The sequence below is a fragment of the Salarias fasciatus genome, chromosome 15 (genome assembly GCF_902148845.1).
Source record: "Salarias fasciatus chromosome 15, fSalaFa1.1, whole genome shotgun sequence".
Taxonomy (NCBI): Eukaryota; Metazoa; Chordata; class Actinopteri; order Blenniiformes; family Blenniidae; genus Salarias; species Salarias fasciatus.
Window position 1 is genome coordinate 13,264,797 of NC_043759.1, and position 19,451 is coordinate 13,284,247.

General features: G+C 42.0%; 1 protein-coding gene across 20 annotated transcripts in view; it reads right to left on the reverse strand.

Annotated features, from left to right (window-relative positions):
- Nucleotides 1–19,451, reverse strand: part of ptprk (protein tyrosine phosphatase receptor type K) — a 114,179-nt gene that overhangs the window by 26,787 nt on the left and 67,941 nt on the right. For all 20 annotated transcript variants that reach the window (XM_030109720.1, XM_030109734.1, XM_030109733.1 and 17 more), the window contains 11 exons: nt 15,647–15,759; nt 14,846–15,026; nt 5,763–5,945; nt 5,008–5,127; nt 4,609–4,718; nt 4,303–4,504; nt 3,934–4,039; nt 3,489–3,561; nt 3,090–3,212; nt 2,173–2,247; nt 1,897–1,933 (listed from right to left, as the gene is read on the reverse strand). In XM_030109720.1, coding sequence (XP_029965580.1) covers nt 1,897–1,933; nt 2,173–2,247; nt 3,090–3,212; nt 3,489–3,561; nt 3,934–4,039; nt 4,303–4,504; nt 4,609–4,718; nt 5,008–5,127; nt 5,763–5,945; nt 14,846–15,026; nt 15,647–15,759 — 1,323 coding nt within the window. The remainder of the gene's footprint in view (nt 1–1,896; nt 1,934–2,172; nt 2,248–3,089; nt 3,213–3,488; nt 3,562–3,933; nt 4,040–4,302; nt 4,505–4,608; nt 4,719–5,007; nt 5,128–5,762; nt 5,946–14,845; nt 15,027–15,646; nt 15,760–19,451) is intronic.

The following is a 19,451-nucleotide window of genomic DNA, read 5'->3' on the forward strand; positions in this document are numbered from 1 at the left end:
CAGAGCCTGATGTCCTTTTCAGCGCCCGTCCTTTGATGGCTCTTTATACAAATACTTAATCATCTCAGATTAATCAGCCATAATGATTCATTCCACAATCATTAGGGCCGACTGGCCTCAAAATGATGTCGCTTTTATTGTGTAATTTTATGATCCTTTTGCACTTCAAGGTCAAAGCAACCAAGGGCAGGGAAGCATTAGACTCTAACTTAACCTCTTTACTGCAATAACACCCGGAGAGCATTGGATGTGAGATGGCTCACAAGGACAGCTTTCAGCCACTGTTTACCACATTGTGTGAAAATGACTTCAACCTCCTTCAACTGCTGTATCTACGCCACGCGTTTAAGTGAATGGAAGAATATTAGATCTGAAAAGTCTTGGAAATTCATCAAACGGAGCGGCTATCATTCATTAGGGCATCAGAAGAGTGTTTATACGACACCACGAGGCTGAGTTATTCCTCTGTTATCACGGCGAGGTTTGTCAATACTGCCACGGCTCATTCAACCCGACAGTCGACTGACACTGTGATTTAATTCACGAGTACAGTTTCTTTTAAAATACACTATCTAGCTGCAGTGTGTAGCCTATGTTAATTCTGTGAAATGAAATTAAATGTAGAAAATCAAGTTTTAAAACGGTAGTAAAGTCAACTTTTCAAAATGCTACAAACATCTACTGTTGATCACCATGATGCCAAAACAATTTCAAGCTATTTATTACTTGAAGAGTAGACTGATATTTGACTTACTATCACATATTTTGGTATTCTACTTCGGTTTAAGTTTTAGAATTTACAAAAATTATAATTCTTGTTCGTAAAAAGCAATAATCGGTTTCCGTAATTAACGACTGCACGTCAGAGAGAGAAAAAAAGGCATCATTATTGAATCATTACCCATGAAAAACTACATTTTGACTTGAAACAAAGGCTTTCTGTGAATCAGTTCATCCCTCCCGCTCTTCCCAGTTCACATTCACGGAGTTTTTGTTGCACTTCAGCCAAAAACATTCAAAGCCAGAAATAAGCACAATGGCTGAGTTCACGTTCGATTTTCCTTCAACTTTTCACCTCCGTTCGTCCCTCCCTCCATCTCCATTATTAACCTACTAAACACTCAAATGCCGTCGCCGTCCTTTAAAGCCAAACAACAACGAGGGACTGTCAATTTCATTGAAAACATGATAATGTCTTTTTCTGTTTATCCTTGTTTTTACTCCACAGAACTAAGCTCTGATCCATCAGCCGCATTTCTAAAAAATCTTTCCTCAAAACAGTGAATGTGCACTCTCGTGTGTGTGTGTGTGTGTGTGTGTGCGTGTGTGTGTGTGTGTTTGGATGTGCAGGGATTAACTGGGCACCATTTAAAACCCGCCTGATAATCTATCAACATATGGCTGCTGGGAAAAACCTGACATGTAGACTCACATAAAGCACACACAAATGCATAATGCATGGCTGTACTTTCTCCCTTTAATATATACAAATGCTATATTGTTATTTTTAATGCTCTTTGTACAACAAACATACCAAATCTCGACTGAACACCAGCTGCAGAGGGAAGGATTGATCACATGGATTCATGTGTACAGTGTGTGTTTGGCTTGCTTTGTTAAATTGTGTCTATTTTGAAGAGGAAGCTAATAAATTTAGAAACTGAAGCCAATTAAATATAAAAATACATATATTTTTTTAACATTTGCTTTATTGAAAGAATATATTAAGCCATCTTGTCATCTTGAATGCTCACTTTATCCAACTTGAAGAGACAAATGAATGCGCACACACACACACTCTTAGGAGGAACTTTAACCTAACAATGCGTAGTTTCAGCACTAATTTGTGCTTTTATTGACGGGGAGGTTGAGTTTGTGGTGACAGTTGGTACTTACGTTTAGCAGCCAGCCTCAGACACTGCGTCTTAGTTTCCTGTTAAAAAATAAAGAAAGAAAGAATAAACCTTAGTCTTACAAAACCTCAGTACAACAGGAGAGAGCGGGACTTTGTTATGTTAAATGTCAATCATCACAGAAATGCTACGTTAAAGGGTAAACTGGTGAGTTCAGTCGAGTGCTCGCTTCAGAATGCGTACATGTTTTCTAATAGCAGCCAGCAGGTGAAGGCGCACTGTGTACATAATGTATAAATAATGTGAATATATTATTTACCCTCTCCGTGCTGCTAACAGCTTGAAGGTAGATGTTGTAGTTCTTCCTTGGGGCCAGCGGAGGATTCCAGAAGCCCTAAAGAAAAGAAGGAGATATCAGGTAAGCTTCATGTGACACAGAACATAGAGATCGTCAGGTAATAATCCCAGATTCAACTTAAGTCAAGATATGTCTGGAGTCACAGTTGTCAGTTATCAGGCTCTCGGTTTCACTTCGATTTTTAAGATTAGGTTCAAGATTTTGCTCTTCGATAAAGCTCTGAGTTCAGGCAGATTCGGGTCATGCTGGACCATTTTCTAGTTAAGCTGCTTTACGTTTAGGGTGCTGGAGAACCTTCTTTATTTCACTGAGCTTTACATCTCTTCTCACTCCATAAATTTCGATGCTACCATTAAATGTCACCAACATGGCGTGTTTCTCTCTTGTAGTTAAAGCTCTGCCGTCTCTGTACCATCCTGCAGGAAGTTGGTGAATCTCACCCTGATCAAATGTATTGAAGCTTTGTTGCTTTCTGCCTCTGTCCCTCTCTCAGTATCCTGAACAGCACAACAGTTTCCACCTGAGTTTGGACATTTTGTCTCTCCACTCTAACTTTTGCTTGTTCATCTGGGATTGTTTGGTTTTTCTGGGTAGCAGCCATCAGATGGCTGTGTTGTCATTGGCGCTGTTTAAATAGAACAGCCTTTAATTGAATTAAATATTGAGAAAAATACTAATCAACCTAATTGTTTAGATTATAAGTCCTTGGCAGGTGTATAACCAATATCTAGTGAATACGTTGTACAGATTTCTGCATTAGGCTTTCAGTAATTTCTATTTGATAGGTTTATCTTTTAACTCAGATTTTTGTAGCACTACAGACTAAAAGTGTTCAGATATAAAAAAAAAAAAAAAAAAGAAGAAAAAGAAAAGCTTGCCTGATATGTCTTGTTGTCTCCCACAGTGAAGGGGAGCGGCTCGGGCAGGTTGCTGGGTGACAGCTGGGCAGCGTAATAATACGGGGATCCACCGCTGGATGCACTGTGGTAGGAAACTGGGACCTGAGGGAGACCGTTTATTTACATTAAATACTATGTACTTCTAAATGTGGTTGACAAATGCAAAACATTCAGTAAACAGAGGATTATCAGCAAATAAAAGACTGCTTTAAACATTTAAAAATGTATCCTCAAGAGCCTAATAGTAGAATTATAATGTAAAATGACTGATTTATGGAATAAATTCCTTGATATGCTTACTAAAAAAACAAATGCACAAACAGAATATGTTATAGAGCAGTGAGTTGTTAATTATATGCGGAGCAGATTGATAATCACCTCGTAACAGTCAGAGGAAGCTTGACGGCGAGTCCGCTGAGGATTCACTTCCTCCACCACAATCTGGTACGCACTGTCGAGAAACGAGCACAGTCATCTCCTCTGGTTCTATTCTTTCGCCAGTGTAATCACAGAATGAAACCATTACTCAGGTCGAGATCCAAACGGAGGCAGACTAGCTACTTCTAGTATTGACTATCAGAAAAAAGGAGAAACAATACAGCATCATTTTAATAATTTAGCTCTGAACTGTGATGCTTAAAACAAAATTAAAAATGAAGGTACAGTGTAACAATTTAAAGCATGAATACAGCAATTTCCTGGACTGTAGCTATCAATTCCGGTGATTGCAATAGTCCCAAAAAATGAAATGTGAAAAAAAAAAATCCTATTTTCAGTCTGTTTGATCCCTTTTACAAGTGTTTACTGGAACAGGCTGAAGTACCTTATCGGAGCTCCTTTGGCCTGTGCAGGTTTCAGCAGGACGGTGATGGTGGTTGCGGTTTCATTCAGAAAAGCTTCTGATCCATCATACTCATCTATTGTCGGGGCTGAGGAGAGCGCATGAGTCAGCGTCAGTGCGGCCGTACTATCTTTACAATGAAATTAAATATAAACATCTATTCATCACAGAGAGACAGATACTCTCACATATGCCTCCTTGCATTTTTTTTTTTTTTTTTTGAATAATTTTAATGCACAAACTACTCAAACATGTACCTTTTGGTTAAACTATGATCTGTGACGCAGCAGTGCTAACCACGGTCACACTGTGACATCTGAAAACTGAATACGGATTAGAAATATTGAGTACCTGAAATGTTAGTGGTCACGTTGAGTGTGGTTCCAGGTCCGAACCCTTTGGAGGTGGAGGCTCGTATAGACAGCTGGTACGTGACGCCTGGGTGGAGCTGGGAAAACACGTGGTGGGTCGCATTTGAAGGCAGAGACACGGGGAGTCCCGGCCGCTGCAGGGGCACCGAGGGGTCAAACGAACGCACGCCGCTGTAGCTGATCTGAGAAGGAGAAGAGAAACAAAGAAAGGAATTCAGAATGTTTCTGAAGCAGCGTGTTGCTAATTTGACTGTGAGCGCCGCTCCTGCAGCTGATTTAAAAGTACCTCGTATTGGATGATGACTCCGTTGGGCTCAGCTGGTTCCTTCCAGGAAAGACTTATTGTCTCTTCAGACGGAGTGGCTTTGAGAGACTGACTGGGAACTGGACCTGGCACTGTAAACACATCCAGGCAGACACAATTACACAATGATCATAAAAACCAACAATATCTGCAAATAAACAGAACAGAAGGGACTCAGACAGGAGCAAGAGATAAATCAGACTTGAAATCTCTGTCAAACTGTGCCATTTTGAATATATCTGTGGACACGAGGCCTGCGTCATTAGAAGAACTTACTGTACATCATATTGAAAAAACTAACATGAAACAATATATTCTTGGGAAGAATGCATTTAACTAATGAATAAATAATCAAGTGTCATGTTTTCATGTGTCTCGCACCATCTTCGTCAGTTTGTATGATGGTCTCGTCGCTCTCCTTTCGCCCCTCTGGGTTGGTCAGAATCATCTTGAGGCTGACGTTGGTGTAGGGCGGCAAATTCCCCACGAGGTGGCGAGGTGCTGAGAGGACAACAGATTGATCGATATTATTATAGATAATCGGTATTTGGGAAACAAATGTATTATATATGTTCATTTGGATGGTTAGACATTCCACTCCATTCCATTGCAGAGCTAAAAGGTTCTTGAAACTTGTTTGTCACCAGAAATGAGCTGAATCCCACTGCTGACTAACTATGGATTAAAGCGGATGGATTAAATACACAGATATTTTTGACACAGAATGAATCCCCAATAAAATAAATTAAATCTGGAAACATAATTTGTATTGTCTGTATACAAAAACAACAAAAGTACACAAAAAAACAGCTAAAATGATCTTTAAATGTGCCCTTTGCGCCCTTAAAAAGTAGGATTAGGGGTTAGGGTTAGTCATAATCATCATTTCTGTTCAGTCTCAATGGTAATTCAACTGTAGCTTAACACCATTTGCACTGTATCATAACAAAAAGCACTATTATAAGAGCAGCAGGTGCACCAACAAGACATATTTTTGTTGATCATTTGTCAGAATTCCTCAGAAATGCCTTTCCCCGCATCTTCACTGAAGCTATAATCAATGGACATCAGCGCGGCGCCAGCGTGTGTCGTGGCAGCGGAGCTTGTATCAACAGCAGCACAATATCGAGTGATACCTTTAGGATCCATGTCCAAGCAGTCGGCTTTGCTGCGGTTGTTGGCAGTCATGTAATGGTAACAGATGGTGACGTTGAAAGTGTGACAGCGAGTGATGTTGTAGCCCAGCGACTCCCAGTCCACCGCGATCAAACGGGACCTGGTCTCTGCGATCTTCAGCCTCTTGGGAGTCCGCATGGGCTCTGCAAGGAAAAAGAGAGAGAGAGACAAGGTGAAACAAAAGAGGATCTTTTACGCATAACTTCCAACAAAAAAAAAAAATGAATTGAGAGTAAATAGTTGCTGAATCATGAGGTGTACTGCTGACTTCTCATCAGATATGAGAAATGATGCCTTGATGAATCGATACATGGGAGAACTTCAAAATGGTCTTTATGAGGTTTAGAACAAGTGTGCAGTCTGAGCATGAAGTAAATATACTTAGTGGTGCCAAAAATGACAAAAAGTGCTGAATCAGTGCTTTTTTTTTCCTTCTTTCCAGTATTAAAAATGTGGGTTTTACAAACACTTCACTTTGTGCTCCATGCTACCGTTCAACCATTTGTCAAGAGCAATAACTTCTACAAGGCACATCTTTGGCTTCCATCTTTTATGTGTATTCAGGCTGTTATTGTCGATATAATCTACTTTCCCTCCTCGCTGCCCAGAGCTTTAATTACCTTAACTGGCTCATTTAACTGGATCAATAGCCCCCGCCCGTCCCTACACAGTACACACATACACACACACACACACACACACGTTCACAAGACTACAATCATAAAATCAAGATCTTCCTCCTGCGTCTGCTCATTTGAGTCCACTACATGCCAGATAGCACGCCGATATAAATGTTTACCCAATTCCACGTCCCGACCATTTAACAGGAGGGGTCAGCGACATGCTGCTAATACCTGATGGCGCGCAGAAGCTGCTGCGTTTCCTCTAGGAAAGCTATTAAAACTGAGCAGGCACTAATTATTTTACAAGAGTTATTTCTTTGAGAACCACTTCTCTAACCAGAGAAGGAATCACTCGATCAAGAGGGTTGATACATTTTTTTTTTTTCCTCCAGAGGACTTAACAGCTTCTATCACTCACACAGTAGTAAATACTTGATTGACCATCTGTCACATTTTCACAGAAAAACAGAGCTGCTCTGCTACTTCTTCCACATATTTCTGATATCAGAACAGAACGCGGGCCTCAAAATAGCGTGGTAGTCACTAAGTCCCTGATTCATATCCAGATCGGGTTTGGGAATCTTTCTTTATGGCGTTTGAATGTTCTCACTGTGCATGCGTGTGCGGTTGGTAAGTAAGTAAGTGAGTCAAAATGCAACGGTTCCCTGACATTTTTGGATGCAGATGAATGGTGCAGCGTCAACATGAATTTACTACCAAAGCAGAAAACGAGCGGTGTGTCGGCAATTTGAACGGGGTAGCGATCTGGAAGGCCATCACTCCTCGTTAGCAAAATGACCAGAGAGCACCTCCCTTGTTAACCTGCCGTCACCTCACTCCATTTAATTCAGCTGGAGTTGCCAGGTTCACGGTTTCCTTTTGAAGGTTAAATTTCTAGCGTGAGTGAGCGAGCTGGACCTGGGCAGATGAACTGTGGATGCAAATCGCACGAGTGATGCCGATGAATAAACATCCACTTTTTTGAGTGAAATTAATTGTTTGAAATCTTATCAAAACTGACTCCTCGGTCCAGATTAACATGCATAATGAGTGACAAGCAGACAATCATACACCTCAGAGCGAGGGCCGCCGCTGTGACGGCAGCATCACGCACACGCACACACACACACATAGCCAACCCAGGAACCCTCAACTGGACTGACAGCAGGAGAAAATACAGAACAGAAATGTAAAAAAAAAAAAAAAATGGAATTAACATGTGCTTTGCTAATATTACAGTAGTTTTTTGCTGGTTCTGTTTGATGCTGGGTTGATGTGGAGTGGCGGTCTGGTTGGTTCTCTCTGTCAGACACTTCATTGCTGAGTCTGCCTGATCTTCTACCTGGTGGTTTGTGTGTGTTTGAAAACATCGTCCCGACCATCAAACATCGGCAGGCTCTCTGAGAAATGCATGAATAAATAACACAGTATTGATAAATGGTTCCTTAGAGCTATGCTTCGTCTTAAAAGAAATACCATCTCACCCCTTGACTATAGCAAAGATAACATGGCGTACACAGGCCATCTTTAAAATAAGGATCTATCACTGTGATATTTCATTTTCTTGCCAGTTGAATGCACAAACACTACAAAAAGAGTTTTACGCCTTGACTGACTTTGATAATGATTGCGCACATTGGCTCCTGACAACTCGCACTGAAGAGAAATCTATTATTGAGCAACAAGGACAAACTTAATTAAAAGTTTTGTTCATTCTCTCTTGTCAGAAGTTGACATCTCAGTGATATTCAGTCTATCACCTGTTGATAAGTTGACGCTTCCTCTTCTTTTCCGTCTTTGTTTCTTTCTCGTAACCTGCCTGCTTCTTTACGTCCCGCTGGGATGTTTTAATATAAACGGCTCAAGTTAAATACAGACCGCCAAGTCTCTCCCTAACCCTCCGTCGGCTCGGCCTGTGTTTTTCCCCGGGTCTTCCTCTCTCAGAGGAGACAACACAAGGACACAAACTTGTCGCTTCTTCTGACAACCCATTATCTGCCTGTCACTCACACACACACACACACACACACACGTGCGCGCGCTCGCGCGCGCGCAGAAACCAACAGGCACGACACAGCCACACTGGGTTATTACCCGAACAAACACACACACACGCACACACAAAGTCAAGCTTTAGGTTGTGACAGCATCAAGATTAAATCTGGGTAGAGATACATAGGTGTGTATGTGTGTTTGTGTGTGTGTGCGCGTGTGTGCATGCGTGCGCGCCAGTAAAAGTTCCCATAATAAGAATCCATCGTCAAGGGCAAACACAACTCATAACTCATAAACACCCACACACATATACATGCATATGCCCACACACACACACACACACACACACACACACACACACACACACACACACACACACACACACACACACACACACACACACACACACACACTGAGCTGTAAGCAAAATACAAATGTGGAGGTTTGCTAAAATGTTTGGATATATAAATATCTCGCTAATAGATTGACATATAGACAGAAAATGATGAAGGGTGGTTAAAAAAAAAAACTGAGGAGGATAGCTGTGCAGGTAATTGTCTGTTGACCATATATCATTACCAAACTCTGTGTGTGTGTGTGTGTGTGTGGGTGTGTGTGTTATCGTCTGCGAGGTCAGAGCATTTCATTTTCGCTGCAACCTGTTATTGGCTGGTTGACATTTCAATAGAGCAAAAGGGAGACCTGCAGCTTTCTCCACCTGTCTCCTCCTCACTTGTCTCCTTCTCGCCGTCCTTCCTTTCTCCCCCCCCCCTGCCCTCCCCTCCCCTCCCCTCCCTCCCTCAAATCAATACCCATGATCCTCATCATAAACTGCACTATTAGGACGGACGCACACTCGCACGTGTGCACGCTGTTAGGGCGGTGTAATAAACTGTATTGATTTTAGCTTCTCTTGATGCTAACGCCGCTTCACAGTGCGATGGTCTTCAACGCAAAATTCAAAGAAAATACACGACGTAGCTGCGTTTTACACACAAACATATGGAACTGCGTTTCTCTCATCCTCAGACAGAATCACACTCATTCAGTAAAACCTTAATCAGATATCACACAATAAAATGTAAAGATTTCCACTGCATGGACTTCTTGTCCTCAAACGCCGAAACATTGGCCACAATGTGACTTTGGAAACAGATTTGTCCACGACACGCACACACACACACTTACACACACCAACCATTTCCAAACCCGATTCCCATTCTGACCCACAGTGCACCGCCGCTTATCTGTCAATTCACCGTTGATAGTGAAAGTAGGTGGAGCGCAAGTGACAATGGAGAGAATATGGATGGAAGGGAAGAGTTAGGGAGGAAGAAAGAAGGAAGGAAGGAAGGAAGGAAGGAAGGAGGGGAGTGTTGAAAACACTGAATAACGACGAGTGTAAACAAAGCAAAGTGTGGAAAAATGAAACTGGGTCTGGAGGGAGTGAGGGACAGATAAAAGGGAGCAGAGAGGGGAAAGGGAGAAAAGGATGAGAGAGAGGAGGGGGGGGGTAGCGAGGTGGAACGGGGAGAGACGATAACTAGGTTGGACTGGGGCCAGAGTGGAGCGGGACCGGGTCCAGAGGCAAACCACAGAAGCTGCCTTGTCCCTTTCCCCTCCTCCGGTAGACAGACAAACGGCTGGATTCATGTTGGAACTAAAAGGCTTTGTTCTCCACAGATGGAGCTTTGAAAATAACAACAATACCAATAAACACCAACAATAACACCAAGGACGGAAAGCTTCATATCAGCAGAATCCAGAGGTTGGAATTAAAGAATGGGAAACAAAAAGGAAATTAAACTAAATGGAATATAACTACGCTAAAGGCAACCGAAAACCATGTCCCCCAACATGAGGCACGAGGAAGAGCCAATAAATATACAGTTAAAAAACCAAAGAGCAGAAGAGAAGAAAGCTGGAGGAAAAAAAAAAAAGTGAGAAGACAAGAAGTGGAAAGGAAGGAAGCAGCAGAGGGGAGGAAGATAGAAAAGGTTGACAGGAAATGCAGCTAAATCCAAGTTAATCTGTCCAATTAGTTCCCGGTAATCCTTCCACTGTCACGAGAAAGACAAATGAGCCTCCGACCATTTATTCTGTCTCCAAGTCTAATTTCTCTCTGCATGCGTTTGTCTCATTCGAGGCCAGATTTATGGACATGAAAGGTGCACATTTGCACTGTGCGATGTTTTCAATTTACAGTTTCCTTCTGATTTGGCCGGTGAAGAGGCTAATTGTGAAAGTAGCAACTGAAACATCTACAACTGCAAAAAAAAAAAAAAAATAACAAGAAGAAGAAGAAAAGAAAACCTACACATAATGCGAGAAATGACTGGAAATAATGAGGAATCAAAGGACACCTTGTGTGTTATGATTACTGAGAAATGCTCACAAGCTATATAAAAATAAAGCCAGGAATTAAAGCTACAAGGAATCAGTCATTAGACAAACTTCTGAGGATTTAAGGATTAAGGGACATAAAAAGTGCAGTACTAAATTAACAGATTACTTAAAAATGCAACTGCAAAGCATATGTGACTTACACAATGAAGCTGGTAGCTCTCTATATAGATAAATATCATGAAACAGTCTCAATATTCTCACAGGGTGGTTCACTTACTCTAGCAGAAAGGTAATTAAAACATGAATTAAATATCTCCAAATTGTTTAATTTGTCTAACAGGTTGGATGAGAGGCTGAATTGTGAGCGAATTCTTCAAGATTTTTAATACAGATGCAGCACAGTGGCATTGTGGGTAGCACACGCTGTGAGGAGATCCCTGGTTTGATTTGGGCACTTCCTGTGTGTCAGAGGATTTTCTCTGGTTTCCTCTCTCAATGCACACGAGGTTAACTGATGAGCATCTGTCTCTGTGATTGTCCTGTGGTGGATTTGTGTTCACTGCCTTCACCCGCAGTTTAGCTCTATTCGCCACGAGCCCGAACTGGCTGAAGCCGTGCAGGAACTGGATGAGCGGACAGCAGGAAAACATGGTGAGATTAAACTGGACGACCAAATGTCACACAGCGAGAGGGATTAATTCTTGAAAACATAGCACAATGAGACTCACCTGTGTCAATTTTCAGTCCAAATGACACAAAATAACAAAAAACATAACAGAACATGTTGTTTTGTTTTGTTTCTGTTTGACACTGTGTTTCAATGCTATTTCTAATGATGTCATTGGAGTCACCACAATGGCTTTAGATACAATGCTTTCGGCCAAGTTTAGCACATGCCTGCAACTCACAATTTCCTTACTCTCATTCAAACCGTAAGCGCACTACATAGTTTGGGACTTTTAATTATCTTGTCTTGAAACAGCTGTACCTCACTGCAATTGCTTCAAAACACTTTTCCACAGGAGAAATCTTTATTCTTGCAAAATCTGTACCTGTAGCGATCAATACAAGCACTAAGTTAACACATGCAGAGACACACAGTCACACAACAGCACTGCAAAACTCACGCACACACTCACTCAGCACATCAACCTCTGTTGAGCTTGTGGCTGCTATTTCAAGGTCCTGACCCTCGAAGTGTTATACTCCTGACTGTGTGTGCATGTGTGCTTGCGTGTGTGTGTGTGTATTCTCACATACATAAAGAAGTGTATTTGTTATTTTGTGCTTGTGTGTTTGAAAATGTGTGTATTGCAATCCCATTCTTCCATAAATCCAAGTGATGCTGAGTTTGTGCAACATAGGAGAAATACTGTGACTCTCTTGAACTGTGTGTGTGCGCGCGCGCATTTGCACGTTTGCGTCTAACCTGCCATGACCGGGAGGTCTTGAGCAGAAAATTCAGGATTTGGATTAAAAGCTACTTCATCACTTTCTTCTGTTACACACACGCGCACGCACACTCTTCACTTCAAGTTGATTATTTTTCACCCTTCAGACAAGAGCAATACATCACCACTGAGGAAAAAAAAAAACATCCAGAGGAGTTAGAGGAGAAACAGAGGGAGCATGACAAAGAAAAAGAAAAGAATAAACTGCAAAGGAAGACAAGAAAAGAGACGAAGAAGAGCAGATGAAATCCTTCCTGTTATCATATCAACTGCTCAGCAGGGTGTGTGAAGTCTGCGCAGTGTTTTATTAACTTTATTGGTTTTTAATTAAACACTGTTGTGTGTGGCGGCATGCTCGGGTTTTACGCCTAATGTCTGTGCACACGTTTCCCCGTGTGAGCGTGCATGCACATCTTCATTATGTTGTATTACACCAAATCTTCAGCAAACTACAGGTGGCGGGATCAGACGAGCCTAACCAATCAGAAAAGCCAAAGGAATCATTACCATTTAAATAGCATTTCTACCCCGTGCCTTGTGTAGCCCTTCGCTCTCATAACAAACAAACACAACCCAACCAAGTCCAGGGGGGAGAGCGAGTGTGTGTGTGTGTGTGTGTGTACGAGGTGTGCGTGCGTTTGAATGAGATTGAGTGTGGATGACCTCAGTCACACCGAAAACAGAATGATGAACAGGTTACAAGGTATCATGGTAATAAACAGAGTGAGCAGAATACACAGATTTAAAGACAAAAAGAGTTGATTACTTCAGGAAGTCAATACATTTGATCTATTCAAGCGACTGGACCTAAAATACTGCTGCTGCCCCACTGTTCACCAATGCTGACAGTGACATCGGCCCATAATGTGGCTTTACTCACATAAAATCTAAATGTATCCTGTCTGTTCTTTCAGCCACGGCAGATGCAGACACAAAGTGCAATGTTCAAAATATATAAATGACCATTTGTGATGTCTCTGGCAGCAATATTCAGTGTCTTGCTTTTGGAGGTATCCTGTCTAACAGCTCAAAGGTGAAACCACTAAGATACAGATAGACCAGAGACTCTGTGAGAGTTTGGGTGGGAACATGGAAAGTTACACTTTATAAACTTAGAGGTATTCAACAGAAGACAACAAGCTGAGATGTGATTTTCTTAAGTGGATGAGCAAATTCTCATGCTGATTATCATCAAGTTGGTATGTCAAAGCTTTCACCGCAACCCAGCAGGAATATGTTCCGCTTATGGCAGTATTGGACATTTCAGCATCAAAATACACAATTTGTCTAAAATGGTTTTGATGACTGATCATATGTCAGGAAAACTCCTGAAAGAACACTACTTTTAATCATTCTAACACTTGACTCACTCTTATTTTGAAATCAGCACACAGAAAGGATTTGGCTTGCAGAGAATGGGTTGATTCAATTCACATAACCTTGTTTCCTTGCTTTGGGTTTGTTATCGGCACATTATGTGGATTACAATGACTCAACGTCTTTAACGCCGATGTGTTCCAGCTTGAATGAGGAGAAGCAGATTAATTTCCTCTTCCTGTCAAACAGGAAAACTGCTCAATGGAGGAGTCGCCTGAACAAGTCTTTGACTTCCTCTCTGTCAACACACAACACACACACTGACACACACACACAGGTTGGCAGACATCAGTCAGGCCCTGTGGTTATGAGTTTTCATTTCTCTTTCATTTTCATTCTCCAGTTTCATCATTCTCTCGCCTCTTGCTCTCTCCCTCTCTCTCTCGTCGCGCTTCCATTCTCTCTGCTCTTTCTTTTCCAGCCTTATTGTTTTTCATCGTCTCTCCATCGCTCCCTTATTCTGTTTCTCATTCAAGCTCATTGCTTTTATTTCTGTCTCTTTCTCTCTCATATCAAGCCTCTCGCGCTTGCTCTGTCGCTCTCCCTCAGGCTAGCTGTGTTTATATTTCAGTCGTTTATTTCTACAAATGTCAGACAGTGTTTCTGCCCCCCGTCTATTGATCCACAGAGAGCGAAGGAGACGGGGAGAGAAGGGCTTGGAAAAAAGGGGGGAGAAAGGCGGCAGCAAGGAGCGAAAGCAGAGAGAAGAGATGTAAGGAAAGAGAAATGGAAGCTATGAAAGGAGGGAGAGGCACAGGGAAAGCAGGAGTGAGGTGAGGGTCGTAAAAAGGAGGATAAAAAGTGATGAAAGATGGGAGAACCTCCAGTATTCAGTTCACTCTTTCCCTCAGATTGCTGAGCAGCAACACTGACTCAGGCTCTCTCCTCCTTTCCTTTCCAACCCCATCTTCCTCCTGCCAGCTAAATGTACAAATGTCACTGCACCAAGTAAAACACAGACACCACGACAAGGAAACAATAACAGTAGATGGACAGATCAATAAATAATCAGTGAGGACCAAGCTTTAGTCTGATTTCTACATTTTCTCGCCCCATTGATTAGAGATCATTTTATGTGAACATTTTTCTTTGTGGTCCACTGTCACACAATGCATCTGGATGAAGAATTTATTGTGGAAACACATCCATCCCAAAAAAAAACAAAAGCAAAAACAAAACAAAACCACGCAAACTCTACAGTTTTCTACAAAGCTCTCCTCACACTGGAGTCCTGAAGAAGTCACGCCTTACCTGCACATTTAGTCCGGGTAATGAGCGGCGGTCCGGGTTTGCCCGTCCCTCCCTCTCCGGGCCTCGTCAGCAGCACTCTGATCTCGTACTCGGTGTCCGGATCGAGGTGCCATAACTTGTAGTTGGGGGAGTTCACGGCGTGGGTCTCGGTCCAGCTGCCGGATGTCATGCGGTACTCGACCTACAATGTGGAACACACATTTCATTTCAGGGTCAATTCAGAATTTAGCATCAAATCAGAGCACAATAGGTGAGGGAATGTCCGTTTATTCCACTATTGGTGGAAATACTCAACAAATAGCCGAACAATATTATGAAATAATCACTTCAACCTGTGCTGAAAAGACATTTCACACTTTTCCCAAATCTTTCACTTAATGTACATCGTTTCACAAGACAGCATCATTTCCTTGATTTATGAACTTTACACCAAGACAGACAAACTGTGTTTCGCTGCTTAGCCTGCTCCCTGCTGGCTAACGATGAATATTTAGCATTACGACACCGTGATGGAGTGGTTCTGAACTTTTGATCGAACTCTTGGCAAGAATGCAAAACACCATATTTCTTACAAAGTGGAGCTTTCTCTTTGATATATTCCACTTAGAATCCATTTTCAGCCTATTTCCCCGGTTTCCCATAAGGATAATTGGTCTTTTAATGCCACTGGTTGAGAAAGAAGTTTTATTAAACATATTCATCATTTCCTGACTGCACAACAGTCTGATGCCTTCATGTACAATAATATCTTGCTGCAGACATTCTTGCTGAACGGCCACCGACATGACACGCAGGAAATACCTCTTTGAGTATAATAGGTCCGTCTCCAAATATGGAGTTGGCGTTGAGCTGAATCAGCAGGTAGGTCGGGCCCACGCCGAGCAGCTGGGGTGGGGCAATGGGGTGCGGAGGCTCTGAGGAGAGAAAACAATGGACAGGATCACAAGAGATGGCTTCAAAGGGTCTCACAAGACGAACAAAAAACACAGAACAGAACAAGGTCACAGCATAACACACTGTTGTGGATGCAAAGTAACCCGAGTCGCTGTAATCGAGGGCGTCTCTGGAGCCGATGTGACATTAGTGAGGTCAAATTATTGTAAACAAACCAGCGGTGAAACATGTCAACTCTATGAAACAAATGGTTTTTGGTTTCCTCACAGTAACAACAACTCGTGATGAACTGTGTTAACACGTTGATCAGGTAATTAGTGTAATAAACCGTCATGCAAGAGGTTGGAGTGAAGGTTTTTTTTTTTCTACTTCTTTACAGAAACTGCTCTCATTTGTAGGTTTATTTCAGTCTCCGCTCTTTGCTTTTCCTACTAAAAATAATACAGACATTAATTCTGCCGATATGGACTTTCTCTACGGCTACTCAAACGCACTTCACAAAATATAAAAAGCGTTATGTACAGCCACTTTTATCAAACAGCCACTGTAGCAGCTGTGTTTTTTCAAGCATTAATACACTATACATCAAAAGCCTCACACCTTCAAAACAAGTCACTGGGAGGCATTTTAGCAGGAAAGAGCTTTAAAAAGTGTCAACCGTGACCGATACGTGGAGTCTTTCTGAGATGTGGAATATGTAAATTCACTCATACAATGATGTATTTTTGTTATTTATATATGAGGATGTGACAAGCGAGGCGGGAAAAAAAAAAAAAAAAAGTTGCGTTCAGCCCACTCCCATTGCTCTCATGCTCCAACCAGTCCCATCAGAAACAGAACCCTTATTGTTTTAATAAACAACATTCATGGAGTCAGTTCGTTATCATCCCACATTAAAGCCGTCCCACCGGGTTTGAGGATCAGTCCACATCTACCCCGGCTCAGCCCTCCACTGGCCCGACAGCCGCCCGCAGGCTCTGACTCTGGAATTGATATTTACCCATCAGTCACCAATATCTCTGTGCAAATGTATTCTGCAGCGAGCGAGGAGGTCAGAGGCTGGAGGCCAAACTCTAACTACACTCTGCTCAACAGACCGCTGTGGGGATTTGCGCGCTTAGTCAGACATGAAAACCAAATTACACTGGCATCTGATTAATGCAAGGAGCTGCGCGCTTAAAAGGTGGCTTTGGTCGTCGGCTTACTTTCTAAATGCAATTTATAGGAAAAACTTATCGCAGTTTGTTCCTAACATTTAGTCACTTTTAGTCGAAAACCTTCTTGAATCTAACTATATTTTGTATGAAACTGAAATGTGCATGCAAGTGTTGAATGTGGAAGGAGGGGTCATCACAGGAAGTCAAAATCTTCTATTCATTTTGTTATTTTTCCTCCCGCTGCATTCTCTAAGAATGTTCGGGCCTTAAACACAGTATTTAGCTTTCCTTGGGTGCGCATGCCACAGATCCAGAAACTCATCCTTGAATCACAGCCATGATCCTCTCAGTGAATAAATTGTGTGTGTATGTGTGTGTGTAGATGTGATGGATGTGTGATGGTTCAGGGCCAGCCAGATCAGAGCTATCTGTCACACATCTGTGATTGACAGGCCGGAGGCACACACAACCTTAAAACACGGCACATCAAAGATTCATCTACTTGACACATACGCACAGATCAGCGCATGAATTAATCACTCCCCACACACACACACACACACACACACACATGCACTGTGATCTCTCTCACATACAGTAAATCATACAGATTTTATCTCTCCCAGGCACATTTGCAAACACATTATCAGGCGATATTACGATCTGTACAAGGGTAGGAGAATGCTTTTTCTGTAAAATAGCTTCAGTAGCAACATATCAAAGTAAGAAATATATTACGTCAATTAAATGTGTGTCCTTAGTGTGTATGTTTCAACAACAATAGCTATATTTTGCATTACTGCCACCTGTTTTATTTCTGTGCATGTGTGTGTGTGTGCGTGCATGTGTGCTGAATATGGCTGTCAGAGAGGTGCGCGATGCGAAGTGTCTTTTTCGCAACAGATGAAACAGTGAAGTTTGACAGCACAAGCACATGTGCAAACGCAGACATATAACACACGCACACACACACACACACTCACACACGCACGCACACACGCGTAGCGGCAGTTGGAGGAGAATCCAGATAATGAATGCTGAAGTGACTTCAGAAAACCAATACCGTCAACAACATGTCAGCTCACAACGCCACCAAATAAATAAACAACTTCATGATTAACACACACCTAAAGAAAGGAGGACAGAGAAATACATTTTTTTTTTTTATTATTCTAAAAATATTGGGTTTGTGCATTTTCATCTTGCGTGCGACTGAAGAATGCAGCGACTATCAAAAAGATAAATAATAGACTCAAAAATGAAATAGTAAGAAATGTAAGTGGGTCATTATGCGACTCCAGAGAAAAAACAAGAGCTGGAAGGGGTTCAGGCTTTAGATTTTATTCTGCTTTTTGTCTCTCCATCACTTGTCAGTTGTACAGTTGACCTAAAAAAAAAAATGCAGCAAATCATCAGTAGTGTTACTGCGATAGTTTGTGGTGAGTCTGTTGTCACCATCTTTTTTTTTTTATTATTAATCACATGTGTGAAACCTCTCGCTATTTTTTTTTTTTTTTTTTCAGTTTCTGGGTCAAATGTAAATGATTATAACAAAACAAATCAACTCTGGGAGAACTTGAAATGCGTGTGTCAAGTTTGACCGAACACATCTCGATGATTAATTTGTTTTTGGTGTCATTCATCTTATTCACTGGCAAAAAAAAAAAAAAAAAAAAAAATCCCAAGGCACTCAGAGATTTTCTTCATTCAAGTTTGATAACAAACATCGTGCCAGTGACATAAAGGCCAACTTGAGGGGGGGAGGAGGAGATTTCAGCAGCGACTGGCAGCCACCAGGCATGTTCTTCTTCTGCTTTGTTGTCCATTGTCAGCAACCTTGTCAATAAAGTTTAGCTTTTGCGAACCGCTGCTGCCATCACTGGAGAACTCACTGGAGGACATCTGACCTCCAGAGCCACAGAGGAGTGTGTCTGAGTCTGCATGGGTCTGTGTGAGTGAGCGTGAATCTGTGCATGCGTACGTGCGCGCGTGCACGTGCGTGTTATTTCAGTTGCATCAATGGCCGACAGTGTAGTAGGTTTTGTATCGCTCCCCATTGCCTGAAGCTCAACCTGTCAGTACTACTTAAATGTGTGTGTGTGCGTGTGTGTGTGTGTGTGTGTAAAATAAGTTATAAGTTAAACAGGAAAAAAAAAAAATGTTTCAGTTGTGCACAGTCATCCCCAAATGTCAGGATTTCACGTATCTTGCATGTCCTCTTCAGCCTGATGCATTTGTGTGTTTGTTTTGTGACAGTGATTTTGCAGGAGATTTTTAGGCCAGTGGTTGTGTGTGTAATGCAAGCTGGCATGGTGATGCATGTTTGTGTGTGTGATAAGAGCTGGCGTGATGATGCACTCTGTCACTGCAGGGACCAGAGGGCAAGGCTTTATTGGAGCACGCCTCCGACCAAACCAAGCGCGACACACACTCACACACACGGACACACTCTTTCTTCTTGCGCTGTTTATTTACAGATAAAACTTGTAAAGGCAGGGCTGCAGCTTGCCATTATCAATCCATCCAATGTCGAAGCTAAGAGATACTGGAACTGA